General features: G+C 42.1%; 1 protein-coding gene across 2 annotated transcripts in view; it reads right to left on the bottom strand.

The window, feature by feature from the left end:
- Window positions 1-19,057, bottom strand: part of pde8a (phosphodiesterase 8A) — a 61,000-nt gene that overhangs the window by 20,344 nt on the left and 21,599 nt on the right. Inside the window, exons 2-8 of one of the 2 annotated variants that reach the window (XM_079498024.1) lie at window positions 16,489-16,545; window positions 5,766-5,956; window positions 4,597-4,653; window positions 4,327-4,381; window positions 2,791-2,879; window positions 2,108-2,186; window positions 377-517 (exon numbers count right to left, since the gene is read on the bottom strand). In XM_079498024.1, the coding sequence (XP_079354150.1) occupies window positions 377-517; window positions 2,108-2,186; window positions 2,791-2,879; window positions 4,327-4,381; window positions 4,597-4,653; window positions 5,766-5,956; window positions 16,489-16,545 (669 nt within the window). Of the gene's footprint in view, window positions 1-376; window positions 518-2,107; window positions 2,187-2,790; window positions 2,880-4,326; window positions 4,382-4,596; window positions 4,692-5,765; window positions 5,957-16,488; window positions 16,546-19,057 lie in introns of those variants that run through there. The other variant, XM_079498025.1, reaches the window with a different exon arrangement.

Below are 19,057 nucleotides of genomic sequence, written 5' to 3'. Positions count from 1 at the left end.
TGCCAACTGCAGAGTTCACACACGCACGCGGATGCATGCACACGCATGCATGCACGCAGATGCACTTGGGCGCTCGCATGCATGCAAATGGGCACTCACATGGATCCTTGCAGGTCCATTTTTATAGTTTCAGGGTTTACGTTACACTGAGGATTTTTACTGTGTACCTAGAAGTTTTTAGGCACTTCAGTAGCTCAACAATAGTAGTCTTTAAAGCGATATGTGAGCACATGTATGACTAAACACCATGACAGAATTGTACTGTAAAGAGTGTGCAGATTTAGTGACAGTATGGCAGGTGTAAATTAACCACAGTGAAAAGATCAGTACACAAAAGCACTGCTTAACAGGATTTCGTAAAATGAACATCAATTACCTTTCCTTTCCGTATGCAGGAGTTTATCGTCTCAAGGAGATCAGGTTTATTCTTTTCACTTCTAGGCACTTCTATAATTTCCTTCCCTATTAGCTCACCCTGTTGATAACCCATGATAGACTCATAGGCAGGGTTCACATACTGTGAATGAGAAGAGAAAGAGAATTGTGATGAGAGTTTGCCATTCATTTGCCCCATATCAGAGGATTCATACAGAGCACGCTGCGCTGGAGTCAGATGTACTAGTTCAGTTTACCAGGGTGGCATTGGTGGCTACATGATGATGTTCCTAGAAAACAAAATACATTACGCCTGATTTATACTTGGTTGTATGCATGCGTCGCTCATCGAAAATAGCATTGTGCTGCAAGTTAACACGTTGTGAGCTTGGAGATCTGTTCTTTTTTGTATAGTATAACACAGGCTTTAATCTGTTCGTGGCATTAGCATATTCATCGCTCAACCTGTGGGGCTTTGGTAGAACTTACAAATGTTCATTTTTACCATATGAAAACAGAAGGTAACTAGAAAGGTGCAATTTGGGAAATTGCAAGTGTGGTTGTCCCGACGCAAGTCGGTGGATTTCTTTTGAAAACTGCAAAACATCATATACCTGTAATTAAATATTGAAAACCTTTTTTAAATTCCCCTGGACTCTGGATGGCTTGATTCTAGGCTTAAAATAATTGATATCAATATGTTTGGAAATCTCTATGGGAAAAATGCATTGGCTTTTTTCAAGTGGAACCAAACTATGTCCTATAGCGCCACCATGAAGCTGACTGGTGTAATTATGTTTTCCTGCGTATGCCATTGGACTCTATCCCAAGTGTGGTAACTGTAACCCTTACAGTTTCTGAGTGAAAAAGACTTAGTTTCCATATTCAACTCACTAATAAATTCATATAAATTAAACTATACAACTCGTATAAATCGCTTAGCAAAATGGAAGCACACGATTCCCGATGCATCTGGTCGATTTGACATGATGCGTGTGCGCCAAAACTGTGTCAGGACTGGCGGGACAGACTTTAGTCTATCTATAAAAATAAATATTAAAGGATAAATAAATAAAGTTGCCAAAGTACTACAGTGACGTGTTGCCTTTCGGTCAGTCACACTAATAACACAGCCTTAAATGCTTTGTGGTCTGGGCCATACAAAAGAATCCATTCAGAGAGTGTGCAAGAAGAGAGAGACAGAATACAAATATCATAACTGAGATCAGGGATCACAAGACATCAGCAGGCGAGAAACGTCAAGAGAGAGAAACGTCAAGAGAAGGGATGAGCAGAGTTGGACTTGCTGGGGGGCATGGGGGGGGATCCATACCTCTGGTTCTGGGGAAAACATCTACGGTAATTTCTCTTTTGGGTCTTGAGAGAAAAGGTTTGGGATCCACTGCACCAGAGAATGCATTTCCTTTTTTTCGATGTAGACTGAATATATGTTACGTTATGTTTGTTTAACAATTATGTACAGCACATCAACTTTCAACTTTATTTATTTTTTAATAAAAATAAATATTCAAAAATAGACAAATTGCCCATCTACAAACCCGTTGCATCACAAGCTCGTAGATTGTCTATTCTCACTATTTGTCATACAACGAAAGAGGTCAACAGTTAAGAACATGTCCACCCTCCTGAGAGAGAGAGCGAGTGCAAGAGAGAATGGGATTTACAATATGGCAATAACTAAATATGAAAACAAAGTGTATTCAAAACTCACCTGAATAATTTGATCTTCAGAACTGATCTCTATGGCCTCTTGGCTTTGTTCCAGAGCAGTGAAGATAGCATTTCTAGCCCTTGGAAAGGGGAAGACATGAGGTTCAGTCATAGAGTCATCGGTTGAACTATAAATCAGGTTTAAAAATTGTATACATGACATATGTCACGTCACTGTTGGGTGGAAACTTATATCCAATTTTATTATCATTTAAAAAAAAACATTTAAAGGGGTGCCCGCTGGCCTAGTGGTCCAGGCGCATGCCACATATAGGCTCTGGCCTGACAGTGTGTCACGTGTTCGAGTCACAAGAACATAAATTGGCTATTTTCACTACTTTTGTAAGCACTTGTGTGAAGTGAGCGGCGTTCTTATCATACATCACATTCCGTGCTCAGCCAATCAGCTGAGCACATTCCGTGCTCATACAGACACACAAAGCTGTGCATAGGAGTGCCGCTCAAAAAGACAGTAAAAGTACATGTATCAGAGAACAATGTTGACCCTGCAAATTACACAAGACAATATTTGAAGGAGATAATAAATCCACTTCATGACATTTTGACCTCGGCACAATTGTTCTTAAAAAGACAATGGTGCAGCGCACCATTGAACCACACACATCATTATACTTTAGGCTAACTATTTCGCTATGGGAAATGTCTATTGAGCAGCCTACTTACCTCAGCTTGAACTGTGCCAGCACCTCTCCATGTTCCAGCTGTAGCAGCTCATTGTAGCAAGCCATCATATTGGCATTTTCCACATATCTCTGAAGACAATACAAAGCAACATGGATAAACAGATAATCATTAATACTCATAAATCTTTCATTCATTAATAATCTATATTCAATAATTCACGTCAGTGCTTTTTTTTTTTTTTAAGATCATGTCAATAATATGGTCACTGTAAATGTCGCCAGTGAGGGCTAGGATGCTGCCAAAACAAAGAGTGTACTTTCTAATCTTGATTCCTGCCTTTGGAAATAACTGTATGGAGTGTTGACACAAGGAACAATAATTTACACGGAAATGCATGAGCAAAGGTGTGGGAATAGTGTGAAATGTACATATACACACCAGTGTTGATTTTGACAGCATTTTTTTATTTAGTTGTACAGTAGTCTGTCTTTTGAATTAATTTAGTTTTAGTCCTATATAGTCATCTGAAATGTTTTAGTTTTAGTCTTGTTTTAGTCGACTAAATATCATAAGATTTAAAAAATATATATATTTTGGCGGGCCTTGATGACGTCGTAAATTAATGCTTGATGATTTTACACTTGGTTGCGTCTTTTAGTTCTAATAGATCAATTCTCTCCCTAACATTTTAGTCTAATTTGTATTTGTTGACGAAATTGTCAATATATTTAGTTTTAGTGAAAGATGAGTCAATATATTACCTTAACCACTTTAAAACACTAGAGTGGTGCCCGTTGGGCACTGGCCTACAGTTGGAACGAAGTTGGAAATGCATGCGCCACCCAGTTACTATGTCTGTGTCCCTTTTATGCCCATATATGGAGTTCACACACGTACAGAGACTTGGTGCATTTATAGATAGATGTTACATCAGCTATTTGAAATTAGCAGATCTACAAGCTCACAACGCTTTGCAATGTGAGCTTGACGATCTTCAAGAAATCCGTAACGAATGGGAATTTTTGAATGTTTTTTTTAAACATTTTAACAATACAAATCTTGTATGGGGTATGGGGTCCCCGACACAAAATCCTTTCAAGTGGGGGTCCGTGGCCAAATACATATAATCAATTGGATATCCTTGACAAAAAACATCTCTGTGAGCAACTTTAGAACAACCAGTCTACCTCTAAGGCCTTGGAAGGAAGGCAGCATGTAGCAGGCAGTGAATGTTAACTATGTTTCATAAGACAGCATTTTTCCCCCCCAAACTCCCTAATAGAATGGTTTGTTTTTTAATCACACACAATTAAAGCCTGCATTGATCATTTACTCACCCTATTAAAGTAACACACACACACACACACACACACACACACACACACACACACACACACACACACACACACACACACACACACACACACACACACACACACACACACACACACACACACACACACACACACACACACACACACACACACACACACACACACACACACACACACACACACACACACACACACACACACACACACACACAATTAAAGCCTGCATTGATCATTTACTCACCCTATTAAAGCCTGCATTGATCAGAGGCATCACGGAGGCTTCCTCCCTGTCCGGCCTTCAGAAGGACAAACGCATGTTAGCACTCAAAATGGTTCCAATGAGAACATATGCTCATAGGGGTGATGCAGATGCACCATATGACGAGGCACCAAGCCTCTAAGGCATATGCTGACTCTGGCATTTTTAGGTGCAGTTAATCTTAATCATTAGCCAACACACAAGTGACAAGAAAGAGGACGACGGTAGAGGAAGGACATCGGCAGTACGTACCTTTTCACGACAGCGACTATCACAGTGTTTTCTGAGGAGTTGACCGCTCTAATTGACCTGAATGTAAACAGAGGGAGCCATTTAGCCAGCAGGCCCTGTGGAAAAGCCTGTGGCATCAAATCAATGTAGTTTTCAGTTTTTCACGCTCCGATTCTCCCAGGCAGGCAGAGCCCAGTGGTGCAACCCTGTAAGCAGGCCCTGGGCCTCTGAAAGAATGCAGTGTATAGGGACGCTCATCCGCCTGTGGTTTTCCTCAGCCAGCGGTCATAAAGGACCTTTAGTTCTCCAGCCATGGCGGCTGTGCGCGCACACTGAACGTATGGACTGGCTTAAAATGAATAGGGTTAACATATGCGCTGGGCAGGGTACATGAATGAACATATGCGCTGGGCAGGGTACATGAATGTTTGTAAACGTGTTTTTGGTTTAGGCGCAGGCTAAAGATAGAGGACGATGCAGGCAGGCGCTGCTCATTCCTCAGGGGGCGTGGCTTCACCAGGCACCATTATGAATGAAGCCGGACCGGCGCCGGACCGGGACGGAGAACCCCCCCGTCCTACTGTACCATCTCAGCCACAGCAGGGAAACCCAGACATGCACCGAAGCCCTTCAACATTACAGAACCAGTCTGGTGTCGCTGATGTTAAGTCAGTTTTTCTCAAACTGTTTCATGTCAAAGACACCAACATGTTTTTGGCCGTGGACTAGCCCCCTCCCCGTCTGAAAAGATTGTGTGCCAGGGACCCCCTTAAGATATAGTTTTAACATTTTTCAAGATTATTCAATAAATGAAACGCGTTGGGGGAAGGCGTCACAATACGACACGTTGTGCGCTTGTAGCTCTGCTATTTTTGAATATCCAATGTATAAAAAAATAAGGTTATAGTGGTTAAACTGGAACCACCTCAATGACCCTTAGGGGTCCCCCGGAACCCACTTTGAGAACCACTGAGTGGGTTTTATATTAATTACATCTGCATCCACAATGTCTCTGCAACATTATTAACCACTGGCATATAGAAAAACAACAAACAAACTACAAAATGTTTTGGAAAATAGCAGACCTACAAGCTCACAATGTGTCACGTGTTGTGCACTTGCAGACCTGCTATTTTCAAAATAATGTACACTTTTAGTGGTTGAGGGTCTAGAAAGGTTAATTAGCCTACCGGCATAGTGCTTCAGCATCAAAGTGTCTGGAATGTCTGTGGTCAATGATGACGAGGTCGTGATGCTTCTCCACAAAGCATTCGAGAGCTAATTCGGGTGTGCGCGCCACACTGCACCGGAAGTTAGCCTTCTCACATGCCCAGCAGAAGCCACTACTCTGACTGTCTTCTTTGGCAAATACTAAAAGTACCTGCAGGGAAGAGAAAGAGCATCATTAGCCACAGCTTTAAGTTCAGTGGTTCCCAATTTGTGGCAACCACACATTATTGCAACAACAACTATACAAAGTGTGTGTGTGTGTGTGTGTGTGTGTGTGTGTGTGTGTGTGTGTGTGTGTGTGTGTGTGTGTGTGTGTGTGTGTGTGTGTGTGTGTGTGTGTGTGTGTGTGTGTGTGTGTGAACATGTTGTGAGCTTATTGGCAATTGTCTCCGACTGTGTGAATACAGATGTGCCTCGAGTTGGGCACAAACCACTGAAGTAAATTAATAACTAGACAAACATAAGAATCATACACTATTGTGTACTCAGTGTGCAATAATTGATATGTGGCCCTGATCTGAATAGTGAAACTGACAAGAACTGCAGTAGAACTGCAGCAGAACTGCAGCAGAACTGCAGCAGACTTGACCCCCCCGCCCGCACTATGGAATCAATCCTGATAATGCAAGAATACAGGATACACACAGTGCCAGTTTCCATTCACCTGCAGCCCAGTGCCATATAAGGCACTTCCCATTCACCTGCAGCCCAGTGCCATATAAGGCACTTCCCATTCACCTGCAGCCCAGTGCCATATAAGGCACTTCCCATTCACCTGCAGCCCAGTGCCATATAAGGCACTTCCCATTCACCTGCAGCCCAGTGCCATATAAGGCACTTCCCATTCACCTGCAGCCCAGTGCCATACAACGCACTTCCCATTCACCTGCAGCCCAGTGCCATATAAGGCACTTCCCATTCACCTGCAGCCCAGTGCCATATAAGGCACTTCCAATTTACCTGCAGCCCATTGCCATATAAGGCACTTCCCATTCACCTGCAGCCCAGTGCCATATAAGGCACTTCCAATTTACCTGCAGCCCAGTGCCATATAAGGCACTTCCCATTAAAGCCCTGCTGGCCTTCTCTTTACTTAAGTTTCGTTACAAGTACTTTGTAGATTTAGATTATTGTTACAAAACGTATATTAACCATACATTTCGACCATCTATTCTACAAACTTGTAGATCAGCTATTTTCAAAAGATGTGCATACATTTGAAAACTTTAAATGGGACATTCTCTATAATGAGAAGTTCATACTTCTGGTACTTTAAGTACATTTTGATACCAATACTTTCACTCAAGTACATTTTGAGTAATGTACTTGAGTAACCGAGTATTTCGACATTGCAGCATTGATACTTTTACTTAAAATAGAGTACTTTTTCCACCACTGCAGAGGGTCTATTGTCATCTACCTTCGCTTGCAATGATATTGACCAGGCCGGCCTTGACTGGTCAATGCCCCTTCCTATTGGGCTGGCGAGGCTGTGGCAGAGGGCACCCCTGCTGTCGTCCCACCAGCCTTGTGCGTGCACACTCTCCCTACCAGCATACTTTCATATAACCTCTTGCTTGCGTAAATACAGGACCTGAGATCTAGGCCCACCTCCAAGAGCAGTGCCACACTGAGAGCAGATTCATGAGTCACTTGCCCAAACAGACGTCATCAAGTGTTGGCAGGAAGTGGAGTGAATGTAAAGAAGAGAAAGTTTGTTCTGCTGTCAGCCTGCATCACACCTGGTAAAGAAAGGCACTCCTCTGTTTCACAGAGGTAAGAGAGCTCTCCATCCATTGTCCATTCATTCATTCTGATACTTTATCAGGTTTTATTCAAAGGACTTAAAGTGTTTCAAAGTGATTCAAAGTAACACAATCATTCATATCACTTTGTGATACAAGCATCAAATTTGGCATGAATAATGCTACTTTATCAGAAAAGCCCATTAGCCACCTAAAAATCCAAGATGGTGGCCATTTTTCAAGATGGCTGTCGCATCAAATGTAAAACATGTTTTTTTCAATGTAGAACTTGAATGTATGAACATATTTTTATGATATTTTTATAGTAATCAAAATGTATGTATTTTGACATGATGCCAATACAAATTCAAGATGGCTTCTAGTTTTTTGCCACTCAGTACAGTAGGCGTTCCTGCATAACTTCCGGGTATGATGGTGTCACACACATACCCTCTATAGTAAAATGTAGTGTCCCAAATACTTTTTATTACTGTATATAATATATACAGTAATAAAAAGTATTTGGGACACTATATATATATTATTATACGCCAACTCTGGGCCGGCCACTGGCATAAGCAGTCTATGGGTTAGGGTCACAACCACTAGGGGGCCAGGTCAGCTGTCATAGTCACAGAAATTGCTCAGACTAAATGGGACCAAGATCAAACATCTTGAGAAAGCTTTTTTTCTTCACATGAACTGTTCAGTCATCTCTGGTGATGGCAGATCAGCGTTAGTAATGTCCTATGAAGATGCCTTTACTTACACCTTCCCGGCACTAGACAATGGGAACTATCCCAAGCAGGGTTAAGGTGATGTAGGAAATTGGGCATCACACTCTGATGATGTGGTCAAGAAGAGGAGCAGCCATGTTTCATCTGACATACTCTATGGTTTCTGCAGGAGCAGGAAGAAAGGCCAAACTTGCAGGCAATCAAAAAGTGTGATCCTATGTTCTACCTCAATGTTCACAAGAGCCTGAACCCTTCGTGACAGGTATCTCAAATTAATTGAGTTTTACATTTAAATTAAAAGAAAATTATAATTAGCATTAACAGCTGATACTATACTTAAAAGTAATGGCAAATATTCAACAGATGCATTTAAAGCCTCACTATAACCAATCTTTATGGTAATGTATGGAGTATGTTAATTGCGACAGTAGGTCGCAGATTACTATGAAAACCTGCAAAACCCCGTCAGTCGGTCGGTCCCGCCTACGGTTGTCAGAACATCACGCCTCATGACATCACGTCTCGTGACGGCTGTCTCCGTATATGAAGAACACGACGCCTCGTGACACGCCTGCCGTCACGCCTTATGACACGCTCCATATATGTCGATCTGACATCATCAAACCCTCTACACTCAAGACACGCTATATATGGCCATGAACCATGGCCTTGTAAAACAAACGGTGCAAACAAACATTAAACGCCATTAACAATAAAGAGACAATATGACGTAATGAGGCACATTAATGACAAACATTAAACCTGTGTATATATGGAGGGGCTAGCGCCCCTCAAAAACAGCATAAACAGCAAACAACTAAACTGGAAAAACAGAACCCGCCCCACCCCCCAGCCCAGCCCCAGAAAGGTAAACTACACAGCTCTCATTACTCTGTATTGTCCATAACACCTTGACAACAACAACTCGAATAGAAAAATCAACCCAAAGGAACCTCAAAGAACCTACCCTAGATCTTTGCATAAGTAGCAGGCTTTCTCTTTACATTGTACAGTATCTTTTCTGGAGTACAGTATGATGAAAGCTCATTCAGCCAGTGTCTCTGTGAAGGTGAGTTTTCAGATTTCCAATTAACCAAAATGATTTTCTTTGCAGCTGTACTGGCGAGTAACACAAAATACTCTTTGTTACGATGCCCTAATTATACAATCCCTGGAGATCCCTGACGTCATCAATATTAAGCCCATATATGGGAATGTCAATATATGGCCATATTGTGACAGTCTCATGATAACCAGTGTGATTGCCACGACGCAAGTCACACTTGCAAATGAACCAGGTTGGTACATCACCTGGATCTCCATATATGAAGATCACGAGACTGACCTCATCAAACCCTGGATAGCCATACATGATTTGACATACTAGATTTGCATATATGGACCCGTCCAGCAACCAATCAACAAGCTCAACGCATGTCATGTCATGTCATGTCATGTCATGTCATGCGTGCGTGCGTGCGTGCGTGCGTGCGTGCGTGCGTGCGTGCGTGCGTGCGTGCGTGCGTGCGTGCGTGCAGCTAATCTGACCTCAAGAGATCACAAGACTGACCTCATCAAACCCTGGATAGCCATACATGATTTGACATACTAGATTTGCATACTGTATATGGAGCCGACCAGCAACTCTACATCAGACCTCACTGACACCAGATTAATAGTTTAACTCCTGCTTCTCAACTGTGTCGTATTAAGAAGCTCCGTTATTTCAGCGCTTCTCGCCCTCAGGGCATCTTACTGGTACAATATATACTGTACTTTATACAATTGGGGTGGTTATATTTAGTCTCCCTGCCCTTCTATATTAGATTTAGATTGTGTCAAAGGTCATGTGTCAAAGGTCATGTGTCACCCAGACACAGGATCTGACACGGATATTGACCTGATGGTCAAGATTAAATTTATCTGGCCCTGAGCAAGACTCTATTAGCTCAATGGTAAAAATGCCAGCACTTCAAATCTGGGGTAGGAAAGAGGAAAGTTACATAGTGCTGCTTTAAGTACAGTATTAAAGTATGTACATTACTACTGTCCACCACTGGACAGTCGCTGAGTGCGTTGCCAATATTATCAATATTATTAAATAAATTAGTATAATGTTATGCATTAGACATATGACACCGTAAACAGCTCACGGTACAGTGCAGCATGAATTAGGCATTACACTAAGCACCCCTAAAGATTTGACCCTAAAAACACCAAACCAAAACAGACAAATCAACTGTGTGTGTGCGTGCACGTGTGTGTGTGCGGCAACTACTAGTATTTTACTTAGTTGTACAATTGTAGTGATAGATCGGGCTATGTGTAGAGCTCTTTCTTTGAACCTAGTTGTATCCCATACCTGAATATTACAGTAGACATTCTGTACAGATACAGTAGATGGTAAAAGGATAGCACCTCAGCCTAAACCGTCTCACAAAAAAATCCTTTTAATCCACAGAGTTGCGCATCCCAAACTGACTGGAGAAAGTGTTGTCTCTGTCAGACAGCAAAGCTGTTAGAAGCTGAGAAAGCTGATGTCCAGACATTAAAGTGCTACACTTGTTGAAAGTGCTACACTTGAAGTGACCACCATCTTGGATTTTCAGGTGGCTAACAGGCTTTTCTCAAAAAGCAGGTCCTATGCGTTATTCTTGCCAAATTTGGTGCTTGTATCACAAAGTGAACTATTCTTCTGAAATATTGACTTAATCCGCTGGACCATTTTCATCTCAAACAGCGAAGAGTGTCCAGGTCGTAAATACATCATCACCGAGTCCTGCAGCTATGGTTGGTACGCACAGGGAATTAGATCAGAATTCCTCATTGGTATGTTGGTACAAAAGTCAACATACCGACAGAGTTGGAAAATTAAAGGCCAAGACAGGCTTTTTCCATCATACAAGTTTGAGTTCTGTTTTGTTGCATGGCCCTTACACTCAACAAAAATGTCATATTTTCAAAAATATGGCATTTTCCTCTGACAACCTATGTTGAAAGGATCATGTGATGAAAGTGTAAATGAGCTTTTACTGCTAACACATTAATGTTGCTGTTAGGGAAAATGTTTAGATTAAAATAATTATAAAATCAACATAATCTAAACGTGAAAATGGGCAAGTGAACTGCAGAGACAAGAGGTTGGCATGCGGTTCTCAGAGGGTTGGAAGGGTCTGACTGGCCAGACTGAGAGAGCAGAGACAAGAGGTTGGCATGGTTCTCAGAGGGTTGGAAGGGTCTGACTGGCCAGACTGAGAGAGCAGAGAAAAGAGGAGGAGAGAAGTGACGAGGAGGGCATGACAGGATCAGCTGTGTGAGTGACAAAAACAGGAAGGGGATATCTCACCGACAGGCTTTCCTACTGTGGTGGTCACAGTAGAGCGCATCAAGCTTGGAACTGCAACCAAGCTGACTGTATTGCATTGATACGTTGCTGTACCTCCAAACAGTTTAACCACTTAAAAGTGCAACCTGTATGTCCTAGCCCGGGAAAACAAACCCTCAGAGATATTTCCATTGAGTTTCATGCAATGCCTCTCGTCAACCAGCAGTGTTCCTACTTCTTAAAATTACATTTTGTTAACTAAAAGTTATGGATTGCAGCTTTAAGCCAAATATTATACTTTTAAGAGAATTTGGAAAAAAAACAATCAACAAGCTCACAACGCATGTGTGTGCATGCGCACGCACGTGCGTGCGTGCGTGCGTGTGTGAGCAGCTAATCTCTGGCACCGTTGGACCAAGCAGCATGAAACTTTGCATGCACATTTAATAAGGGAAAATTAGCTTAAGTTGTAGCAAATCTGGAAAAGAAATGCTTACCACTAGCTTTCTTCACAGATGTGTTCATAAAGGTGTCTACTAATAATACACTTTATTTATAGAGCACCTTTCATGACACGAGTGCAGCGCAAAGTGCTTTACAAGACAAATAAAGTACAAAGTATATAAAACTAAAAATATCAAACATCACAACAATCAAGGCACAATCAAAGTACAAACTAGAAAAAGTGCCCTTCTGGGCACAGGTCTCCACCAGGAGGATAGGACTGTGAGATGTTTGGCAAAATGTTTAGGATTAATATAAACATGTTTTTGAGGCATTTTGTTCCAAAAATGTGTTTTGCAAAAATCAACCTGTTGGTGGCGCTATAACAGGCCAATGTGAAAAGGGTGGGATATATTCCTCAGCCTAGTAAGAAAATGTGTGAAAGATTTCACGTAAATTGCATGCTGCGTTCATGATTTGAGGCTTTTGTTCAAAACGGGGCAATCTTGCAAACTGTGAAAGCCAATTATAGCCAATTAGGATGGAATATGAAATATCGGACAGATCCGACTTGAGCACATGACCATAGAGATACTGTGTAACGATTTGTGAGATTTTTGGACAGAATCTGGAGGAGTAATATCAAAAAATGTGTTTTACAAAAGTCGGCCTCCTGGTGGCGCTATAAAAGGCAGATGCGGAAGATGCAGGTCAACGGTTTGTCCTTGGCCTCTAGGGAGTGTGCATGCAACGTTTCACGCAGATCGGTGCAGTTTTAGGTACAAAATGTGAAAAGCTGCCTCATGGTGGCGCTATAACAGGCCGTTCTGGAAAATGTGGGGCAGAGGTTCATCGTTGGCATCCAGGGAGTGTGTGTGCAAAGTTTGGCATCGACCGGGTTAACGGTGCCGGAGATTAGCTGGTAACGGACGGACGGAAGGACGGACGGACGGACGGACGGACACACACACACACACACACACACACACACACGGACGGAGTGCAAAACATACTCTCTCCCCATGCCTTCGGCCTGGTGGAGACAAAAATGCCAAAAACACCTATCACAGAAAAAAATGTTCCAAGCCAACTCCCTTGGGAAACTTTGTGGGAGCCAATCAAAGTTGGGGTACCCGGAGGGCCTATAGGATAAAAGCAGGATATTTAAAAATTGGCCAATATGAGCTTGTGAGGTGTGTAAATAGGTTTTTTTTGGGGTGCTGAATCCGTTCCAACCATTCATTTTCAGTAAAAATGACTTCTGGCCATAAAATTGGCCATGCCTGCTTTTGTATGTCCCAGACACACTAGTGTAATAACTAATAATCCATTTTATGCATATCTCAATGGATGTCCTGTTGTATGGTGTTTTCTTGTTTTCTTGGGGCATATTAAAATATAAAAAGCATTTTATTAATATATCAGCATCTTAATTGAAACCAACTGTTGAAACAGAAGTAGATGGACAATCTTTAATGGATTTAACTGACTTATTCTTTTCAGAATCAGAAAGACTTTATTGTCACACCTTACAAATAATTAACGGTAAAATAAGGGGGAAATTAATGTGCCAAATTTTAGTTAATTAATACAAATAAATAAACAGAATATGGCTCTATGATATCACAATATAAAAAAGATCAACACATAATACAAAACTAAGGTGCTAAAATTTAAGTATGCTTTTGTAAACAATAAATACAAATATGAATAAACATACAACTATCTCTACTCTTCCAACTCCCTGGCATCTCCCTCACTGCTCTTGTCATCTGGCTTGTTGTTCTTGCAAAATTTGCACTGTCCACTGAAATGCAGTTTGTACATTCCCCCTCATAGTTGCAACTGACTAACTTCAGAAGATAGTCTGGTGTGATGGGGTCTGTTCATTGACGGTACAGACTCATAGCCTTTGTCACCAAGCTTCCATCCATACTCCAGTACATGAGATCATGGATGGAAGCTTGGTGGTGGTACACTGGATGTACTGTACATCCAGTGATGGACTTTGCAGCAGCAGCAGCCAATCTCTGGTCTGGATATAAGCTTGGAGAGAGTGCTGTGCTGCGGCTCCTGTTGTCGGGAGCAGTTTTTCTGGTTTGATAGCGGTAGTAGTTCTGCAAGACTGACAAAGTGGAGAGGGCTATGGAAGTTTTGGACATCCAAGCCAACAAGGAGGACATCATCACAGCCAGCTGTGAACTATTCAAGTTCATGTTCCATGGGAAATCGCACGAAGGTTTTGGGGACTGGAGATTTGACATCTTCAGCAAGCAGGCCGCTACTGGGAGTATCAAACCAGAAGAACTGCCCCCGACAACAGGAGCCGCAGCACAGCACTCTCTCCAAGCTTATATCCAGACCAGAGATTGGCAGCTTCCATTCATACTCCTGTACATACTGGAGAATGGAAGGAAGCTTGGTGACAAAGGCTATGAGTCTGTACTGCCATCACACCATGCAGACTATCTTCTGAAGTCTGTCAGTTGCAACTGTGAGGGGGATTGTATTGTACATACCGGTACTCAGGTGCTGCTGTAAAAAGCAAGGAGTGAAGTGCATTTCTGCTTGTGGTAACTGACATGGCAAATTTTGCAAGAACAACAAGCCAGATGACAAGAGCAGTGAGGGCAATACCAGGAAGTTGGAAGAGTATAGATAGTTGTATGGTTATTCATATTTGTATTTATTGTTTAAAAAGCATACTTTATTTTTAGAACCGTAGTTTTTTATTATGTGTTGATCTTTTTATATAGGCTAGTGATATAGAGTCATATTTTGTTTATTTATTCATTAATTAACTGAAAGTCTGAGGAGCCCTGGCAAATTAATTTCACCCTTATTTTACTGTTTCACCCTTATTTTTAATGTGTGACAATAAATTACTTCTTATTCTGAAAAAAATAAATCAGCTAAAGATTGTTCTTTTGTCCATCTACTTCTCTTTTCAATTAAGATGTATTTGTGAAATTGTGATATATTAATTATCTTTTAATATGTCACACACACACACACACACACACACACACACACACACACACACACACACACACACACACACACACACACACACACACACACACACACACACACACACACACACACACACACACACACACACACACACACACACACAGTTTCCCAAGGGAGTTGGCTTGGAACAAATCTTTCTGTGATAGTAGACACCTTTATGAACACATCTGTGAAGAAAGCTAGTGGTAAGCATTTTTTTCCAGATTTGTCACAACTTAGATTTTCCCTAACTAATTCCCATTAGGCAGAGGAAAAACATAAAGCCAAAATCGGCCTCATGGTGGCCCTATAACCGGCCACTTCAAGCTTTAGCCTTTAACTTTTGAGCCGCCGGTCGCACCATCCAATTTATTCTCTCCTGGATTCCTTGGATCACTTTTTGCTTAGAAATGTTATCCAAAATGTACACAGATCAGTACACTTTATCTCTAGTAATGTGATCACGATGTGTCAGTGTATATAAATATATATTCCATGCCGATTGGCTATGCCTGACTTCCACATTTACAAATACAGCCCCTGGGTAGGCAATAGGGCCTGGGTAGGCAACAGGGCCTGGGTAGGAAACAGGGCCTGGGTAGGCAACAGGGCCTGGGTAGGCAACAGGGCCTGGGTAGGCAACAGGGCCTGGGTAGGCAACAGGGCCTGGGTAGGCAACAGGGCCTGGGTAGGCAACAGGGCCTGGGTAGGCAACAGGGCCTGGGTAGGCAACCGGGCCTGGCGGAGCCCTGCGCTCAGAGGAGTGCACTTATCCAGTAATATGTGTTTTTGCTTGAAAGGCAGGTTGTTGTGCTTGTGCAACTTTCCAGACCCATCTTTTTTTAAATACTGTATATAAATATTTACAACATCGTCTCATGAAAACAATTTTTGTTAACTTCCAGGACAGTTGTGCACCAAAATATGCTGCATTTTCATCCATCTTCAATGACACATAAACCGAATGAATAAACACACTATTAATAAACTGCTGAACACCAGAAAATGTCCATTTGCAGGGACAAAACCGCTCCATGGCCCTTCTGTGCAGCTCTCCCATAACATGCATTGTTCATTATGGTATGTCCATCCATGGTAATCGATGTTTGGCCTCGTTGCCATGACAACCCAAGCACATTTCATACAATGCATCCATTAACATTTCCCCCCTTTTCTTTGAATGTTTGAATGGGAAGTTGTTTATTAGTGTGGTGTCTTTTTCCGACTCGTGATTAGTTGTAAACTGTTAACATACTAGGGACATGTTTATAATAGAAACACTGCTAGAATGAAAACAAATGTTGACAATCTAGGCTACTGAACTATTGAACTATTGAATACTGAACCCCAAATGCAAGCAATATGGATATCAACAGAGAATTGTTGAAGCAATCTTTTCCAGGGTAGTGTGATACAGTACCTGAAGCTGGTCTTTATATAACTTCATTGGTCCAAATTGCACCTCTGTTAATGTGTTCTGAAAAACAAGAGGGTTACAAATATTAGAAACAAACAAAACTTATTTCCTTTCATGAATACATTTCCTCTGAACACATTATAGAGATAATGGGCTCTATTTTCGTTTGAGCATTCTAAATACACTATTTGAGGATTTAGCAGTGGGGAAGGGGCGTTCCCGCACTAAAGAGGCTATTTTGGTTACCTGTCTAAATCCCTAAAACACCTCCGCTACCCGTTACATTATGCATAGGTGTGGTTTGGGCGTTACAATAATGAAACCAATCACCGTGCCACATGCCATTACCTTTAAGAGATCCCTTATCCGTTGCCCGTTATGCCCAGTTCTATATTGCTTCATAGCCTTACGGTATAGCCCATGGAAGAGTGATGCGACATTTTAGGCTTTTACTTGACCTCCAATGCATCTAAGGTGTATGCATACGCAGTTTCATATCAATCGGTCCAACGGTGCCGGAGATTAGCTTCTCACAGACAGACAGACGGACTCACAGACAGAAACAATTACTCCAGGCCAACAATAAAAATGAAAAAATGGTAATACTTGTCAGCTCTGCTATAGTTATAGGAGGAGACTTGTACTGTGGAACCAGAGGCCCACATATTTGACCCTGGTGATCAAGGTCAAGGGTCCCCAGACATGGTCCATAATCTGTCCATGGTTGTTGTATTCATGCTATATTTCCCTTTGAAGTTGAAAGGAGATATCTAGCGCCACAGTCAAAAATCCAATCACCAACGTCAGTGTAACAAGAATGGCATGTACTCTCATGCGGCCTGCTGATGACATCAGTCATGATGTTTCTATGACTTACTGTATGACTCCATATTTGGGCAAATTCACACACACGGCGTGCTGATGACATCAGTCATGATGTTTCTATGACGTATGACTCCATATTTGGGCAAGTTCACACACACACACACAATGTGGGGAGTTACTTCGTTGGCCTACTGGCAACTTGAACAAAAAACTTAGTACTGATCGGTCCAGTGGTTTGTGAGATTAGCCCCACACACACACACACACACACACACACACACACACACACACACACACACACACACACACACACACACACACACACACACACACACACACACACACACACACACACACACACACACACACACACACACACACACACACACACACACACACACACACACACACACACACACACACACACACACACACACACACACACACACACACACAAAATAAAAATAAGATATATTTTATTTATACCGTATATTGACAAGATGTGCTTTGTTGTGCTGAAAGTGTGATTTTGAAACGTGCCATGCAATGAGTGTGACTGTACTACTCCGTACTGTACTGTTCCGTACTGTACTGTACTACACCGTACTGTACCGTACTGTACTGTACTACACCGTACTGTACTACTCCATACTGTACTGTACTACTCCGTACTGTACTGTACTGTACTACTCCATAATGTACTACTCCGTACTGTACTACTCCGTACTGTACTGTACTACTCCGTAGGGAATTTGGAAGTGCTCGTTGGATATCACTCAACGGCCCATGCGTACTACCGTTTTTGAATTTGCACATAATCAAATGCAGGAGGCAGAAGGACGTTGCTTCAGTGAAAACGAGCGCTTCCAAACTCTGTTGGCAAGATGGCCGCGGTCTGCAAAAGGTCAATAGCACTGATTTATGCACAAAAAACCCCCCTCAAAAATGGAGTTAGGTGGCTTCCTCCCGACAGCAACGATATGTTAGTCCGACGTACCAATAGTCCAACAGTGTCGGACTGTTAGGACGTCGGACTAAAGATATGCACCCAGTGGCAGCATGGGAATTGGACCGTGACCGTTCGATCCCTGGCTCCCCCTGCTGAAGCCCTAACTGCTACTGAAGAGCAGGCTGGTGCCTTGCATCGTTGCCTCTACTGTCGGTGTGTGAATATGTGTGTGAATATAATGCACACTGTAAAGCACATTCGATAAAAGCGCTATATAAATGCACCATCTGGCAAGGTTTATCCAAGTGAGTTAACAATTCAGAATCTCAACAAAAGACACTGGTGTCTACATGACAAGAAAGAGACACTGGTGTCTACATATTGAAAAGAAAGAGAAAGTGGTACAGTCAGCTTGGGCATTAAGGCCACTGTGGCCTCAGGGCATGCCATTTGTTGAGGGGCACAAGGCCACACTGAGGGGCAACGACGGCCATGGCCTTCATGACCTCCCTGAAAGATAGTGTCCTGTGTCGCAGTACACAGCATAGTATTGGAATTATCCATAAATATAAATACTGTATGACTACTACACATATTGTATATATAAACACACATGTATACACATAAACAACAGAGTGGTTAAGATGCTCCTTGTGTGCTAGGACGTCTGCAGCACGACACCGCAGAGCCGACAGAGCATAAATTAGACTTTTACACTTTCCCTACATGCAAGTTCTCTTTTCTGTCTGCAAATAATTTAGCTTCCTTCCTGCTAAATGGAACCCAGCGCAGGGGTTA

Source organism: Electrona antarctica (assembly GCF_951216825.1).
Source record: "Electrona antarctica genome assembly, chromosome: 3".
In the NCBI taxonomy this organism is placed as follows: domain Eukaryota; kingdom Metazoa; phylum Chordata; class Actinopteri; order Myctophiformes; family Myctophidae; genus Electrona; species Electrona antarctica.
The sequence above is the reverse complement of the archived record's forward strand: the minus strand, read 5'-3'. Positions and strand labels throughout refer to the sequence as shown.